Below are 16,591 nucleotides of genomic sequence, written 5' to 3'. Positions count from 1 at the left end.
CTGCCAATGTAACTCCCGCTTACTGTTCACGGTCATTCAAAGAATTTTCATGCATTTTTTCTAAAAATGTCCAGGAACACGTGTCATTTCCCGCTTGTTTCATGCATTCGGTCTTTTCAAAATAAACTTTAGCCATCACAAGAAACAACTTAGGTTTAGACAACAAAACTATTGTTGTCCTCAACAATAGTTTTGTTGTCTAAAAAGGTTCAGGTTTTGGGTTTAAATAACGACGGAAGTGGCATTACGGAACAGAAGTTACGTGGCAAATAAATCAACGTCGACGTCTCGTTTCACACAGGGAGGAGAAAGGCCGGTGTTGGTTTGTGTCTATGTGACTTTTTACAGTCTTCATCTTACCTGGTTAGTGATTACCTGGATTACATACAATTTTATTTCGTGGGATATCTAAAAATGTCAGTGATTTAATTATTCTTTGGTAAAGCTACCAACACTGTATGAGAACAGCCTGTAAATAAATGCACATAAGTACACTGTGATCACACATACAGACTCAAACACTGGAGAAGTAACATGATTATTGTGAACTCTGGACATTTACTACTCAAAGACTCAAAAGGCAGGTTTTTGGACATGGGAAAATCAAGAAAGGTTCAACTTTATGCAGATGTTCTATGAACCGTGGGATAACAACTCGGGAATAAGCAATCCCAGGTTTTCTTGTAAACCTGAACCATATTGGTTCTCAAAACTCAGATTAACCACAACAAAAAACAAAAAGTAGAAAAGCTGATCGTCGAGGTCAACAACAACCCAAGTATCTGTGATATAACTCGAACGACACAAATACTTCGTTGTGTGCCAAAAAAGCTTGTGGGAACACACGATTACTGTCAGTCTCAGTGCACAAAGGGCAAATACCTTCCTGCATTTGGACCAACCATTGGCAGTGGATAAATTATTCCTGAACCAGAATTGTCCAGGATGAATTAATAAGGACACTGTGATGAAAAAAAGAAAACTGTTACCCTGCTTTCTAACAGCTCCGGGTGAAAAAAAGAAAAAAGACTGAAAAACTAAACTTGATGCCATTTTCCTTCTGAAGTAGTCATATGTCATGCTGATTTGCCTCCGATGTGTGAACACATGCCTCCACTGGCAAGATGCGTTGCAGCTGATTTATCTTCATCACACGTCTGCATCAGAGTCATCACCATCTGTGTTAAGCTGGGTGTTAAACAGAGCGGCTGCTCTTGAGTGCAGCTGACCTGCAGCTGACCTATGCTTATCTATCCCCCCCCAGTCCTCCTCTCTCATGGCATGCTTTACGCTGGCCCCTGCCAGGATGCAGTGATTTGTGTCATCTCTGGGAAGCAATCCCGGCTGCCTGTCATTGGTCAATCCAGGATTGACCCATCATCTTTTTGACCAGTCACAGACAGCTCCTGCAGATCTGCAGGTCTGCAATAAGATCAACAAGTCAACTCAGCAGTGCTCTGTGTTGCTTTATCTGTCTCTCTTTTAGTCACCCTATTGGTAACGTCTGCTTCTCTGTAATCCTTTAATGTTTTCTCTGTCTTTCTTCCCTCTCTGACTCACTGCGCTCATTATTGAAAACATGAGCGAGTAATCTTTCATTAGGGCGAAATAACACAAACTGCATGCATGCATCCCCTGGAGGGGGCTTAAGGTAACAAGCAGGCATTCCCAAAACATTCTTTTCTCATAATAAAGTCCTTGTAAATTAAAACCACTTGCTGTTGTGCTCCCAAAAATAGGTCGAGCAAGGAATGTGACTCGTCGGCCAAAAATAAAACTGTTGACAAATGTTTCCCTCTTGAATTAGAAAAAAAATGAGGCATATTAAAAAAGGTAGAAGTAACTACTGAGCCCCGGGAAACACTCAAATAAAGAAAGAAGTTGTAAAATATTTAGATTAATTAACTTTTGTGAACTCCAATTGAGGTTGTATTTGTTTCTCTTTTTCCATCCCCCTCTTCCCCTCGACACATTGCTGACAAAGCGCAGCACTAGCATATATAGACCCTGAAGGCCCACATTGCCCTCTTCAGCTCTCACTCGGGGTATATACGGTTTGGACTCAGTAAACTTCCAGTGTGGATACAGGAAGTGGCTCAGCAACTTCTCAGGTTTGGACATACTCTCGGTGGGATAATAGACTTCTTGTGGAAAGCAGATGTCAAAATGAGTCAAGAACTACATTCCTCTCCTGACTGAGGACGCACGAGAAGCATAGAACGTATTTCTCTGCCAGCGCACAAGTAGCCTATGTGTGGAAGCCACCGATAAATGACATGTGAAAGGAATAGTTAAAACTTTTAGAAAATACTCTTACTAATTACTAGCGAGATGAAAAGATTGGTCTCTGCTCAAAATGTTGAGCTGGAGGGGGGTGATTAGCTTAGTTTAGCATTTAGACCGGAAGCAGGTGGAAACTGCTAGCATTATCTTAGCTTAGCATTAAGACTGGAAGCAGGGGGAAACAGATAGCATTAGCTTATATTAGCATTTAGACCTGAAGCAGGGGGAAACAGCTAGCCTTAGCTTAGCTTCAAAACTAGAAGCAGGGTAAAAACAGCTAGCATGGCTCTGTCCAGAGTTCAATAATTTGTTCACCAGCACCTCTAAAGCTCACATATAGATACGTTTTATCTAGCTTCTTCTTCTGTCCACAAAGAGAAATGTAAAACTACAATTTGTAGTTTTCGGGGCAAACAAGAAGCAGGCGTAGTGACTTGTAAGAGTCGTGTCGTCACTGCGGTGGAGATGTTGCATAGAAGTGGACGGATGGGTGGATTGTTGGGAACTAGTTACACCAGGCTAGCTGTTGCTCCCTGTTTCCAGAAGCAAAGCTAGGCTAATTGTCTCCTAGCACTAGCGTCATACTTAACGCACAGACATGACAGTGGTATAAATGTTCTCATCTATCAGAAGCACAATTCCTAAAATCCTCAAACAAAAAAGAAACCCTGAATACACGAGTGTAGAAACAATACATGCAGAGTCTTCAGAAAAGGATCTAACTCGATGGTTCAGTAGTCACAGGAGATGTTTCTGTGAATGTTTTGACATGTTTTAGCAGTGAGTATTTTATAGTTGACAGCTACATTTTTGTTGGAGTGTTCCTTCAACCCGTGGTCCTGTAGTAAAGCTGCTTAGTAACCAGAGGTCAAGCAGTGAAGGTCAAAAGTACAGATGTGTTCAGTAATTCTTCAACATGGACTCTGCCATTTTCTTTTTTAAAGTGTTGGATGCCGGAAATCTTAACACTCCTTTTCTTGTAAAGAAAGTCGAGTAAACACACACTTATGTGTAAATGTATCGTGATGGCACACAATGTGGACTCCTACTGCACGCACACTTCCTGGCGTACGACTGCGTGTCTGGAAGACACACATGCTCTGAGACACCTCTTAAATCACAGCGACCACTGTGAACATTTCACCTCAAAGTGTTGAAACTTGATCTCCGTTCTGGGACAGAAGCAGGAGAAAGTTATCGAGAAACACAAATACTTCCAACTGAAGTTATTGTTCCTCACAAGCCATGCTCCCAAAGAGAGAAAAGCTACTGCTGCAAGCAGCGGATAACAGAAACAGTGTCTAGGAGCGGTGGGACACAGTGAATTTAAGACAATGTTTATTGTAGATTGGTTATAATATACAGAAGATAGAGTTCATACATTCACACATATTAATTATGTTTTATAACACTAATTATCATTTACATCATTTAAAAAAAACATTTATACATTAAAATATTTGATTGATTTAATCCATGATTATATTTCATTATGCAAAGATTATAATTCATTTGACCTTATAAGTCATTATAAAAATGTATAATGTTTTATGATATTATTGCTAGAAAGCATTATGAATATTAACATAACTATACATATTCAGTGCTATACGTAGATGATAATGCAATATAAGTGTGTGCTTAGTGTATTATATTATACTATATTATATTGATAAATTACATTTGGTGCTACATGTGAAGGACATAGATCAAGACAAAAAAGCTCAAGGTTAAAACTACAGAAAGAGTTCTTTAGGGCGACATTTTTTCGAAGTTACAGAATGTATATTCTAGCTCCAATGGGTGTGAAATGTGTTGCTGTTCATCTCCAGGTCTACTTTTATCTGCATTGAGGCCGTATTATCACAAATATAATATTATCACAAATATAATATTATCACAAATATAATATTATCACTGATGAAGGGACCAAGCTCCATAAAACTTGGGGCCCACACAAGAACATTATAGAGCTGCAGAAAGGTAATTATTGGCTAATGGCGACCATGTTTATAAATATTAAACCGGACTCTAGTTCCCAGGAACAGCATTGAGAGATTGCAAATTAGGCGTCACTACGTAATTATGGATGTAAACTCCCAACATGGGTCGACTGATGGAAGGGTGAGCATTGAGGGAACTGACTTCCTCTTAAATCATGTTTACTTGTTCTTTGATCAAATACTTAAAGCAAAATAATACATGAATGCATTAAAGAGAGAGATGTGGCTTTTTCCTTGTTTGATACAAAAAATAAATCCGGTATTAGTAACAAAATGTAAAACAAAAATAAACTCAAAACTCCCTTTCGATGGGATCACATCAACGTGTTTACACCTGTGATGCTATTGAAGTGACAGACACACATATAAACACCAGACTCACACACAGACTCACACGGTGAAAACACCAGTGTCGCTGTGGTGGCTGGTAACATTAATCTGACCTCTGTACGCGGGCCAGAGGCACTAAATTATCAGTTTCTTTGAATAACTATTCAATTCAATTCAATTCAGTTTATTTGTATAGCCCAATTTCACAAATTACAAATTTGTCTCGGAGTGCTTTACAATCTGTACACATAGACATCCCTGCCCCAAAACCTCACATCGGACCAGGAAAAACTCCCAAATAACCCTTCAGGGGGAAAAAAAGGGAAGAAACCTGGAGGAGAGCAACAGAGGAGGATCCCTCTCCTAGGATGGACAGATGCAATAGATGTAATGTGTACAGAAGGACAGATTTAGAGTTAAAATACATTCAATGAATATGACAGAGTGTATGAATAGTTCATAGTAGGCATATTCCACGATGGAGACCTCCACGATCCATCAGGCAGATGGCGGTGGGGAGGAGGAGTGGGCGGAGTCTCAACAGGACAGTGGCGTAGTCATGAGCAGGAATTCCACGACCCAGACGATCCATCAGGCAGATAGGATCTATGTCGTCTCATAGGGTCCGATGACCCCATGAGACGTAAAGTCAAAAGGACTTCCGGGGAGAAAGCAGAGTTAGTAACGTGTGATGGAGAGATGAAAATTCATCCTTAAGGAGAGAAAAAGAGGAGATAGGTACTCAGTGCATCCTAAATCGTCCCCCGGCAGCTATAAGCCTATAGCAGCATATCAAGGGGCTGGACCAGGGCAAACCTGATTCAGCCCTAACTATAAGCTCTGTCAAAGAGGAAGGTCTTAAGTCTACTCTTAAACGAGGTGACTGTGTCTGCCTCCCGGACTGAAATTGGAAGCTGGTTCTATAAAAGAGGAGCTTGATAACTAAAGGCTCTGGCTCCCATTCTACTTTTTAAGACTCTAGGAACTACAAGTAGTCCCGCATTTAGTGAGCGTAGCTCTCTGGTGGGGCAATATGGTACGACAAGCTCCTTAAGATATGATGGAGCATCACCAATCAAGGCTTTGTAGGTTAAGAGAAGAATTTTAAAAGTGATTCTTGATTTTACTGGGAGCCAGTGCAGAGCAGCTAGTGCAGGAGTGATGTGATCTCTTTTCTTAGTTTTAGTGAGAACACGAGCTGCAGCATTCTGGATCAACTGGAGGGACCTAAGAGATTTATTAGAGCAGCCTGATAATAAGGAGTTGCAGTAATCCAGTCTCAAAGTAACGAACGCGTGAACCAATTTTTCTGCATCTTTTTGAGACAAGATGTGCCTGATTTTTTAAATATTACGTAGATGAAAGAATGCAGTCCTTGAGATTTGCTTTACGTGGGAGTTAAAGGACAAGTCGATCAAAGATAACGCCAAGATTCTTTACAGTGGTGTTGGATGCCAGGGCAATGCCGTCTACAGAATCCACATCACCAGATAATTGATCTCTGAGGTGCTCAGGGCCGATTAAAATTACTTCGGTTTTGTCTGAGTTTAACATCAAGAAGTTGCAGGTCATCCATGTTTTTATGTCTTTAAGACATGCTTGAATTTTACAGAGTTGGTTGCTCTCCTCTGGTTTTATCGATAAATATAGTTGAGTGTCATCAGCATAACAATGAAAGTTTATGGAGTGTTTCCTGATAATATTGCCCAAAGGAAGCATGTATAAGGTAAATAAAATTGGTCCAAGCACAGAACCTTGTGGAACTCCGTGATTAACGTTGGTGGTTATCGAGCGTCATCGTTTACAAATACAAACTGAGATCGATCTGATAAATAGGATTTAAACCAAATTAGTGCCGTGCCTGAAATGCCAATCGACTGCTCCAGTCTCTGTAACAGGATGTCATGGTCAATGGTGTCGAATGCAGCACTAAGGTCTAACAAGACCAGGACAGAGAGGAGTCCTTTATCTGCTGCCATTAAGAGGTCATTTGTAATTTTCACCAGTGCCGTCTCGGTGCTGTGGTGTTTTCTAAATCCTGATTGAAATTTCTCAAATAAACTATTATGATGTAGAAAGTCGCACAACTGATTTGCGACCACTTTCTCAAGGATCTTGGAGAGGAAGGAGAGGTTAGAGATCGGTCTGTAGTTAGCCAATACCTCTGGATCCAGAGTGGGCTTCTTCAGGAGAGGTTTAATAACAGCCACCTTGAAGGAGTGTACGTGGCCTGTTAGCAGAGACACATTGATAATATCTAATAGAGAGCCGCCAATTAAAGGCAAAACGTCTTTAAGCAGCCTCGTCGGGATGGGGTCCAAGAGACAGGTAGACGTGTTCAAGTAGAAACCGTTGAAAATAATTGGTCACGGTTGATAGGAGAAAATCCCTCCAAATATACACCAGGGCATACAGCGGTTTCCAAGGCCATTCCACTTGAGAACAGATTGGCACTGGTTATGGGCAAGAAATTATTAATCTTGTCCCTAATAGTTAAAATCTTTTCATTAAAGAAGTTCATAAAGTCATTACCACTAAGGTTTATAGGAATGCTCGGCTCCACAGAGCTGTGACTCTCTGTCAGCCTGGCTACAGTGCTGAAGAGAAACCTGGGGTTGTTTTTATTTTTTTCTATTATTGATGAGTAATAGGCTGCTCTGGCATTACGGAGGGCCTTCTTATATGTTTTAAGACTATCTCGCCAAATTAAGCGGGATTCTTCGAGGTTAGTTGAACGCCATATGCGTTCAAGCTTTCGTGACGTTTGCTTCAGTTTGCGGGTCTGAGGGTTATACCAGGGAGCAAACCTCCTCTTCCTCACTGTCTTCTTCTTCAGAGGGGCTATCGAGTCCAGTGTCATTCTCAGAGAGCCTATGGCACTGTCAACAAGATGATCAATCTGGGACGGACTAAAGTTAGACCAGGAGTCCTCTGTTATATTGAGACGTGGTATCGAATCAAATACAGAAGGAATCGCTTTAAATTTAGCTACAGCACTATCAGTTAGACATCTAGTGTAGAAACTTTTGACTAACGGAGTACACTCCGGTAGTATAAATTCAAAAGTTATGAGGTTGTGGTCTGACAGAAGAGGATTCTGTGGGAAGACGTTCAAATGCTCAATGTCAACGCCATAAGTAAGAACAAGATCAAGCGTGTGGCCAAAGCTGTGAGTGGGTTTCTGTACTCTCTGACAGAAGCCAATCGAGTCCAACAAGGAGATGAATGCAGCACTAAGGCAATCATTATCAACATCCACATGGATATTAAAATCTCCAACAATAATAACTTTATCGGTTTTAAGAACCAAACTTGATATAAATTCTGAGAATTCAGATATAAACTCTGAATATGGACCTGGTGGCCTGTACAGAATCACAAATCGAATTGGCTGTAGTGTTTTCCAGGTTGGATGTGAAAGACTAAGAACAAGGCTTTCAAATGAGGTGTAGTGTAATTTTGGTTGAGGATTAATTAATAGGCTCGATTCAAAGATGGCTGCTACTCCACCTCCTCGACCGGTGCCTCGAGGAATGTGAGTATTAATATGACTTGGAGGAGTCGATTCATTCAGGCAGACATATTCTTCATGGCTCAGCCAGGTTTCAGTTAGGCAACATAAATCAATGTGATTATCTGATATTAAATCATTCAGTAACACAGCTTTAGATGACAGAGATCGAATATTTAGGAGACCACATTTAATAGACCTATTTTGTTGCACTGCTGAAATAATTGTGTTAACTTGTATAAGGTTATTGTGTACGACTCCTCTTCTGCTTACTTTTGATTTATTTAATTGAAGTGGCCGTGGGACAGACACAGTCTCTACTCTAAAGTCAAGGGTGGGTAACTGCTCGAATGGAAGAGCAGAGAAGGGTGTTAAACTACAACTCTGCTCCCGGTTCCTGATCTGAACCCTGGGTTGTCATAGATTAAGTCCGTGATCAACTTGGTCATATTCGCAGAAATGAGACGCTCCGTCCAACGTGGGATGAATGCCGCCTCCTCATCAGATCAGGTTTTCCCAGAAAGTCTTCCAGTTGTCTACGTAGCCCACATTATTCGCTGGGCACCACCGACAGCCAGCGGTTGAAAGACGACATTCGGCTATACAATTCGTCTGTCTGCAAATTTGGGAGAGGGCCAGAGAAAATTACGGTGTCCGACAACGTCTTGGCATAAGCACACACCGATTCCACATTAATTTTAGTGAGTTCCGAGCGGGCTCGGCGTCATTACCACCGCGTGTATTACAATCTGACTGTATCTCCGCCATCCTTAGCCAGCAGCTTCAAACAAGACTCCACGTCGCCCGCTCTGGCCCCGGGAGGCACACGACTCTGGTCCGTGGCTTCGCTATTTTCACGTTCCTGACTATAGAGCTCCCGATAACCAGGGTGTGTTCCTCAGCGGGTGTGTCGCTGAGCAGGAAAACTGGTTCAAACGTGAAGTGGTTGGTGCACAGCGGGCTTCTGTGTAGACTTACGACTCCTGCGAACAGTTACCCAACCATCCGACTGCACGGTTACCGCTGGGCACAGCTAACAGCTGACTGTAGCTCCGCGCCGACTACGGGAGAGGGCGGGCTAACTAGCATAGCTGTCTGAGCTTCGATAGCGCGGAGCCGTGCATCTAACCCACTGAGACCTGCCTCCAACCTAGCAAATAAACTACACTTGTTGCATGTATCGTTATCATTAAGGGAGGCAGGGGGATAACTATACATGAGACACACTGAGCAAGAGGGAGCGGGAGGGAGAGAAGAAGAAGTCATGCTCGCTGTTGAGCTGGCAACCAAAGCTTACCGGAAGAGTGAGATGATGCGTTCAGGATAGGTATTGATGCCTATACGTAACAGTCTTTTAAACCGAGAATCAAATCTCAGGGATATTTTTCGGGAGAGGTTTTTAAAATATTTTCCTTAAACCTCTCCCAGTGGAGAAGACGGTGTCTTGCACGTCAGGAGATCCGCTCGAACTCAAGGAATGTGTGAATGTAACATTGTTTAACACGGTACACACAGCTGGAGAAAGTACCAACATCTGGCCAATGGGCATAATTTGTATTGCCCGATGAGTGAGTGAGATTATGAACCTGTCTGGAAAACATTTGGATCTTCGAACCAGATACACTTGAAGAAAAGGAAATCAGCACTGAACCATTTCAAGATGGATTTTCTTTGGTTTTAGACCAAGTTATTATGTGTAGTTTTGTGCTGAGTGAAACAAAAGTACACCGAGATGCTGATATGCTTACAAATTCAGGCAACTGGTCAGGAACACCCAGAGTGCTGCGGTTGTCCTTTCCATGTGCTGTAACAGGGAACTAAAAAAGAAAGTAGCAGCCAAAAATAAATTGTGTTTTCTGGGAAATGAGGTCTGGCCTTCTGTTGACCTTGTGAATTAGTACAGCCAAGGAAAATATTGTATTTAAAGAAAATAGTCTTTATGCGATAATTTGGAGGATGTGCCATAAGGGATATGAACCAGTCAAGGTTCACAGCTGGAAAACAAGATGTCACTTGATACTCACCAAATCTCTTATAACCAAAGGACTGCACCTCCTCCTCGTCAGCAAAATCGTCTGGAGGGAGAACACAGAAATAAAGGAATTAGAAACCGGGACACAGTTAATTTGACTCTATGTGTGTATATTGCCTCAGACTAAAATAGCTTTATTTGTTTATTGCAACACAAACCCCAATCGGTGAAGCTCTCCGCGCGGCTTGTGTACATGGAGAGAAATACAGAAAACAGTCAGAGGAATGTTGCGTTCACTCGGCCGTAAGCAGAGTATCCCATGTCATACAGAATCACATGTAATCTCACCACCTTGGGGGAGGAAACCCGTCCTATGTGACTCTCTACCTCCAGACACCCAGAGTTCAGCCTCCCCTTCCAACAGAGAGCATGCCAAGGAGGAAGGACTTTTAACTCCACAACATTCAGACACAAAACAATAAAGTAAATGTCGACGTTACAGAGCCCTCGCTCTTACATCGTCTTATTCGTGGTGCATTGCATGTCTCCTCCTTAAGTTAATAGGTTCATAGGACTGTTCTTGAGAAATACCAGCCGACGTCTCATGGCGGAGAGCAGAGCAAGTTAAGAGGTGAAACCGTTGTAGAGAATCTGAAACCACATCTTACTGGAGGAATCTTTTCCCCAACAACCCCAATACTCAGTGTCATATTTGTGTTTCCAAGCAACAATATTTGTGTCCCAAATACAATGGTAATGTTCCCGAAAGTATGCTTGGCTTTTCAAGAGCCATTTGAGAAAATGGAGTTCATTGCATTTTGTCTGAAGGATTGGAAACAGAGTTGATTTGAGATAAATTAGTGAGTCAAAATCTGTTATTTGAGTCTAATATTGCTGCGGTGGGGGCATAAGAACAAAGAGGGATTGCTCAACACCATTTAAATGGATACCAGCCAGCACTGATTTTGCAGGTCGAAAGATGTCGAGGCATCGTTGTTAAAACTCAGACACATTTAGTTGAAAAGTTAACAGCATTTATGCGTCCTAAATACACATAGTTGACGGTTAAACGGCATTATAATTTCTATATTTTGCAAGTTACTGGATATGATGACTTAAAATATGTCGATATCTTTTGTGAAAATCACGATTGACTATAGCTTTTAGCTTCCTGTATCTTAAACATATTAGTGTTTGTTTCTGTAGTGGCTATTAGTCAATAATCAAAATAAAACAAGGTTAACATCAAAGGGCCATGGACCACACACATTATGCAGTCAAAAGATGCCTGATGATCATACATTAAGTGTTTTAGTGTGACAAACAACCATAAATTCATCCTGAGCTTTTGACCACATCTCATGGCTTTCATTAATAACGAGTGCATTTTTTCTGGGGAAGAATTATTAAAGTTGTAATAAAACGTTTTAAGGGGACTTTGTGATAACAGGCTCCTCGGTGCTGCTTCTGTCGCTCTGTTAAAAAGGAAAACTGTAGACCTTCACAGGTGCATGCTGGTCCTCCAGAACACCTGCAGATGTTTTAACAGTGCTGTCCAGTTCTTATAAAACTACAAGAACTACAAAAAAGAAACCAGAGAGCAAATCAATCTAGAATAAATCGATTACCCGAAACAAATAACAGCCACTAGCCACTACAGCCCCGTCGCCTCTGTACTGGAGCAACCGGAAGTGGCTAACATGGCAGTCACATTAAATATGTAGCTACTGTGGAAGCTGGGAGTTCATATTCATATCCACAATGCAACGCGGTGTGATGGTATTCTAAAACGGACCACCAGGGGGCAGTCATGGGAGTCATGCAGTGTGGTTGACCTGTGAAAGCCTTTGTGAGAGGGTGAGAATGACATGCACGAAACATCAGGGCACCACATGAGAATCACATCTGGCAACCTTAAAATAAACCTTTATTTAAATGCATGACTTGATAACTAACGGCCACCATGACTCACTCACTCACTTCCTCCTTTGTTGTTACATTCCCCAACGCGTCGAAAGGCAGCACATCATTGGCTTAAGGGTCGCGCGCGTGCGCGTTAGGGCCCACCACAATAAAGCCGTCCATACACGGGAGTTCAACTGAATCAGTGTTTCCTTCAGCTGCCTCTTATTTCATTATGCCAACACGTTTGATCCAACGTGTGTGAAAGTCATTAAAAAGAAGAGGGGAAGGCACTTTAAAGGCACACATCACGTTTTAATTGACTATAAGATGAAGTTGCTGCCATGTGTATTTTAGTTGCGCTCTGTTGTTTATAGTTCTGTGAGTGTAGATCAGTGTTTGATGTGCGGCAGCAGCAGCCAGATGCAAAACAATCCCAAGCAGAGATCCCCTTATTGAAACCAGATGTGAGACGAGAGATGCAGCCCACGCATTCCTCGCGCCTCAAACCGGGAGAAAGAGGCAGAAAAGTGACAAAGAAAAGTGCGACAGGAATATTTGCACGAGCGGAAGAACAAAATAGATCCGATGATGATCGATGGAAATCGAGGCGCGTGCTTCAGTTCACTTTCGGTCTCTCATGCCTCCTCCCGTGAGTGAGCCTACCTTTCATTGTGGTTTACAGGACTGTGCCGTTGTGAAGCTGTTGATTGAAGTCACATCCGCAGCATCGCATTGGCATTTGCCCAAAAAAGCTCCCCGTGAGCGCACGGCACCGTGGAACTGCGAGTATCCAAATATCCACTGTGAGTTGGAGAGGAGAGGAGGGAGAGTTCAAAGCTCCATCCGGGAGTCCTCACACTGGGCACGCTCTCCTGGGGCAGGTAACTCAGGAATGGACTGTGTTGCAAGTGATGCAAGCTGCAGACGAGCAAGTGAGACACTTCTATCTTCTCTTCGGAGAGATGCTGAGGTTGAGGCTGGATCCGAGTCCAGCTCAGCACTCTGCTGTTACCCGCGGCAGCAACAAGTGAAGGAATCCGAACGTGAGAGGAAGTGGTGCTGCACGGAGAAACCACGTGTTCCCTCATCTGCACCCCTGATTTATGTGCGCGTGTGTGTGTGTGTGTGTGTGCGTCAGAATAAAAGCAGCCCTGTAATAAAAATAACACATTCCTGTTTCATTCATACTTCGGTTTTCTTACACTAAAATTAAAGTCACTGTCTTGTTAATCAATAATTAATTGTGATTACCTCAATTGTAATGTTGGATAGAGGGAAAACATGATAAGGGGGAAACGTGGAAAAGTTGTTGCCTTGGAGGGGAACCACAGACAGTCCACACATATTAGTAAACATGAGTAACTTTCTCCCAAATCACCCTCTAACTGGGGTGCTCAATACGTCGATCGCGGCGACCTGCCAGTCGATCGCGGCGTAGTATGGTAGATCGCATGACATAAAAAAAAAATTGGACCGCCCCCCTGTCACTTTTTCTATAGCGCCACATTACAGCAGAAGCATGTCATTTCTGTCTCTACGTGTCGCGTTAACAGTCCTCTGCCCGCCGTCTCGCGCGCCGCAGAGTTCCGACATTGCGCGCATCGGGACGGAGCAAAGAAAAAGTCACATTTTGGAGTTGTGTGCTTCTGGCCAATGGTGTCTCTGATTAATAGAAGCCCAATATTACTTCTCTTTTTCTGTCTCTTCAGCTGCTGAGTGCTCTTATTTATTCTCCAGCTAGTCATCATCTGTGTGCACTGACACCAGCGGCTCGCTTCAGCTGAACACTGAGCAGAGCGGTGGGCTTGAACCAAAACAACAAAGTTGAAGGCAGTTAAACTAAAACAATGAGCTAAAAGATGCTGCAGCCTGGAGGGTTATCACAATGAGCGAAATCTTTTTCATATTACACAGTCTTTTTTTAATAGATATTATAGCAGCTTTTAATTAGTGAGAGTGATCACTCCGTGTTCACAGAAGACAATGAAGTATATTTATTCCTCACATCTGCTGTTTGTTAACCATGCAGTTGGCTGAAAGCCAAAATATGCCTCAAGCAATAACTGTTACTCTTTTTAATTGGAGTTTCCAGGCCTCGCTCACTTTTTGCATGCTCATTATTGTATTTTAGACGGAGGAAATATCTGCTCCACATTCCCCTCCGAGCTTTTCTGTTGAACGAGATCCTGCTCCCTCAAACAAAACTCAACGAAGCTCTCAGACGTCAAGCGTTTCATCCATCACTCCAGGTCTCTGTGAAGCAGTTCCTCCCCTGCACCTGTTTATCTCTTCAGTTCCGGACAGGACGCTTTGATCCGGAGCACACGACTTAACACAGGACCCCATCGTGAGCCGGTTACATGGACCTGCTGCTGAACCTCCACGGTGACACATCCCTCTACCAACTCAGCAGTGCGACATCAGATCAACGACAACGTTCATGTTTATCGAGATCAATAGCTAAAGTTCAACCATAGTGTGAAAACACTTCTTTTGTGATTCACTTCCATTGGGGTTGTGTGCGTGTAGGCCCAGGTTTGTTTTTTTGTTGTCGACTGTTTTTACGTCTGAGTAAACCTGCGGGGGAACATGGGAAGAACGTTCCTGCCTGCAGTGTTATATGGGAACCAGGTGTTGGAGGTGTCAGCTGCAGACTGAGCTCACGCTCTGGCTGGTTTAGATTATTATCCAGTGAGGACTCTATTTTCTGGCTCACAGAATGCAAAGAGGGCAGATTTTTTGAGGGAGATGGGGCACCAGAGAAGCGATGGGGACAGAGGAACCTGTTCACCCCGAGTCGGTCCTCACTTTCCACGAGGGAAGATGCTCAACAGCTACCTATGGGAGGAAAGTTTCCCTTTTTTACAAAAACTACTCTGGATCCACATCTGGTAGTAATTTATACATGACAGGCCTCAAAACAATGACTCAGCTATTCTGAGTTGGTTCCATATTTACAGTCACCTATGTGTCAAAAGGATGCAGCTCTGCTCTCATGAGGTCATCACACGGCTATTATTCGAGATTTACCACACGCTTCATAATAATAATCCCACACTGACTAATTCCCTCATCGATCAAGTGCCAGAAACACTACGTGGTATCGCGGCGTGATGACACCACCTCTCTGCATGTAGGGATTAAAAGGGACAGATATATGCCCAAAATTAAAAAAATACACATTTGTCCTTATATGATGACGTATATTAAATGACTGCATGTCTCCGCATGTGTAAACATGTCTGACATGACGAAGCAACGGTTTATCTAGAACAAACCTCTCTGGCAGTGTGTTGAATGCTGGATTAAGCAACATCAAGGACAGGAATAGGATGACGCCGGAGGGCAACGAGCACAAATAGATCTCCAGGTCCTCACAAACCTGCAGCCCTCCAGTCCTCTGCTGGTGAGTTCCTCTGCTGGGATGGCCTCTCTGGGCCTTCTCTGCTCTTTTTTTGATTAATCATCATAACTGTGTAGTTTGTGTTTAACTTGAGTCGATTGTTTTCATAGGGTCATGCTTTTTTCCGTATATATGATGTTACGATAGTTTTATTAGCTTCATGTTCCCGTCGTTTTGACTGCATTGCGTTTTCTTGCTAATTTTAAGAAATTGTGCCTCTTTAGATTTGTTTATATTTCATAATGATACATGTATGTATAGATTGGTATGCCTCTCGTCCTCATCTTAGTGCCTGTTAGAAACAACAGCTTGGTGTGTTGAGAGGAGGGCACAATAGAGATGATTGTAACAGCAGCTTAAACCCTTAATAACATAAATATAGTACATCCCCATTTACTGTAAATCCCTGCTGGATGCCAAGTCATGTAACTCCTCGTGTGGCGGAACTGGGGCAGGTGCAGTTTATCTTGTTTACAGGTTAACAAACCTGTAAACAAGATATGATATCAGCTTTTGTGACTTGACTTGATGAAGCCTGACCACAGAGTCCAGACAGAAACACAGCCCTGAGCTGAGCCCTATGATGACTCTTATTAGGGGGGGTGACCCCTGTTGTTGACCCCCTAATGGTAGGAATTTGTTTTTTTAAACACGGGCAAAGCTGTTATCGGTTAGCCTGATAAGTGACACAGGTGTCCACTGAAGAAGGAAATCTTCTTCACTAGTTGTGGGGTTCAAATTATGCAGCAAAGCAATAGAAACATTTAGATTTAGAACAAACTGAAACTCAATTTATGAGTAAACGCTAAAATCTAATCATGCGTCCTCATATTGCCCCACAGAAGTCTGATTTAAAGTTTAAAATCAGATAAAATGATAGCTTTTATGTAACTGGTATTTCTGCAGGTTTCCTAAAGTATCATTGAGACACATCTTTGTAGTCCAACCACCTCAAATGAAGTCATTATCTGACCTGAGTGTTATGGACATCTGGCTGTAGTTTATTATGTCTAGACAGATGTGTAGCGCCCCCGAGTGGCAGACTTACCGAGGAACATGTACAGTATTGATGATTAATAACTCAAGCTCAAATCCTATTTGCTTTCTGGAGCGGACTAGAAAGCGCCGACTGTTTTGGTTTCCACGGTGTGTGTCTGTGTCATCATCACTTCTCTCTTTTTCTT

At 42.5% G+C, this 16,591-nt stretch overlaps 1 protein-coding gene across 1 annotated transcript in view; it reads right to left on the bottom strand.

Moving 5' to 3' along the window:
* The window catches only part of LOC130198387 (collectin-12-like), a 44,464-nt gene extending 31,344 nt beyond the window's left edge, over window positions 1-13,120 (bottom strand). The window contains 2 exon segments of the mRNA XM_056421538.1: window positions 10,152-10,202; window positions 12,668-13,120. Coding sequence (XP_056277513.1) covers window positions 10,152-10,202; window positions 12,668-12,743 — 127 coding nt within the window. The 5' untranslated portion in view covers window positions 12,744-13,120.
* Between the last annotated feature and the right edge of the window lie 3,471 nt (window positions 13,121-16,591).

This window comes from Pseudoliparis swirei, chromosome 8, assembly GCF_029220125.1.
Source record: "Pseudoliparis swirei isolate HS2019 ecotype Mariana Trench chromosome 8, NWPU_hadal_v1, whole genome shotgun sequence".
Lineage (NCBI taxonomy): Eukaryota > Metazoa > Chordata > Actinopteri > Perciformes > Liparidae > Pseudoliparis > Pseudoliparis swirei.
The sequence above is the reverse complement of the archived record's forward strand: the minus strand, read 5'-3'. Positions and strand labels throughout refer to the sequence as shown.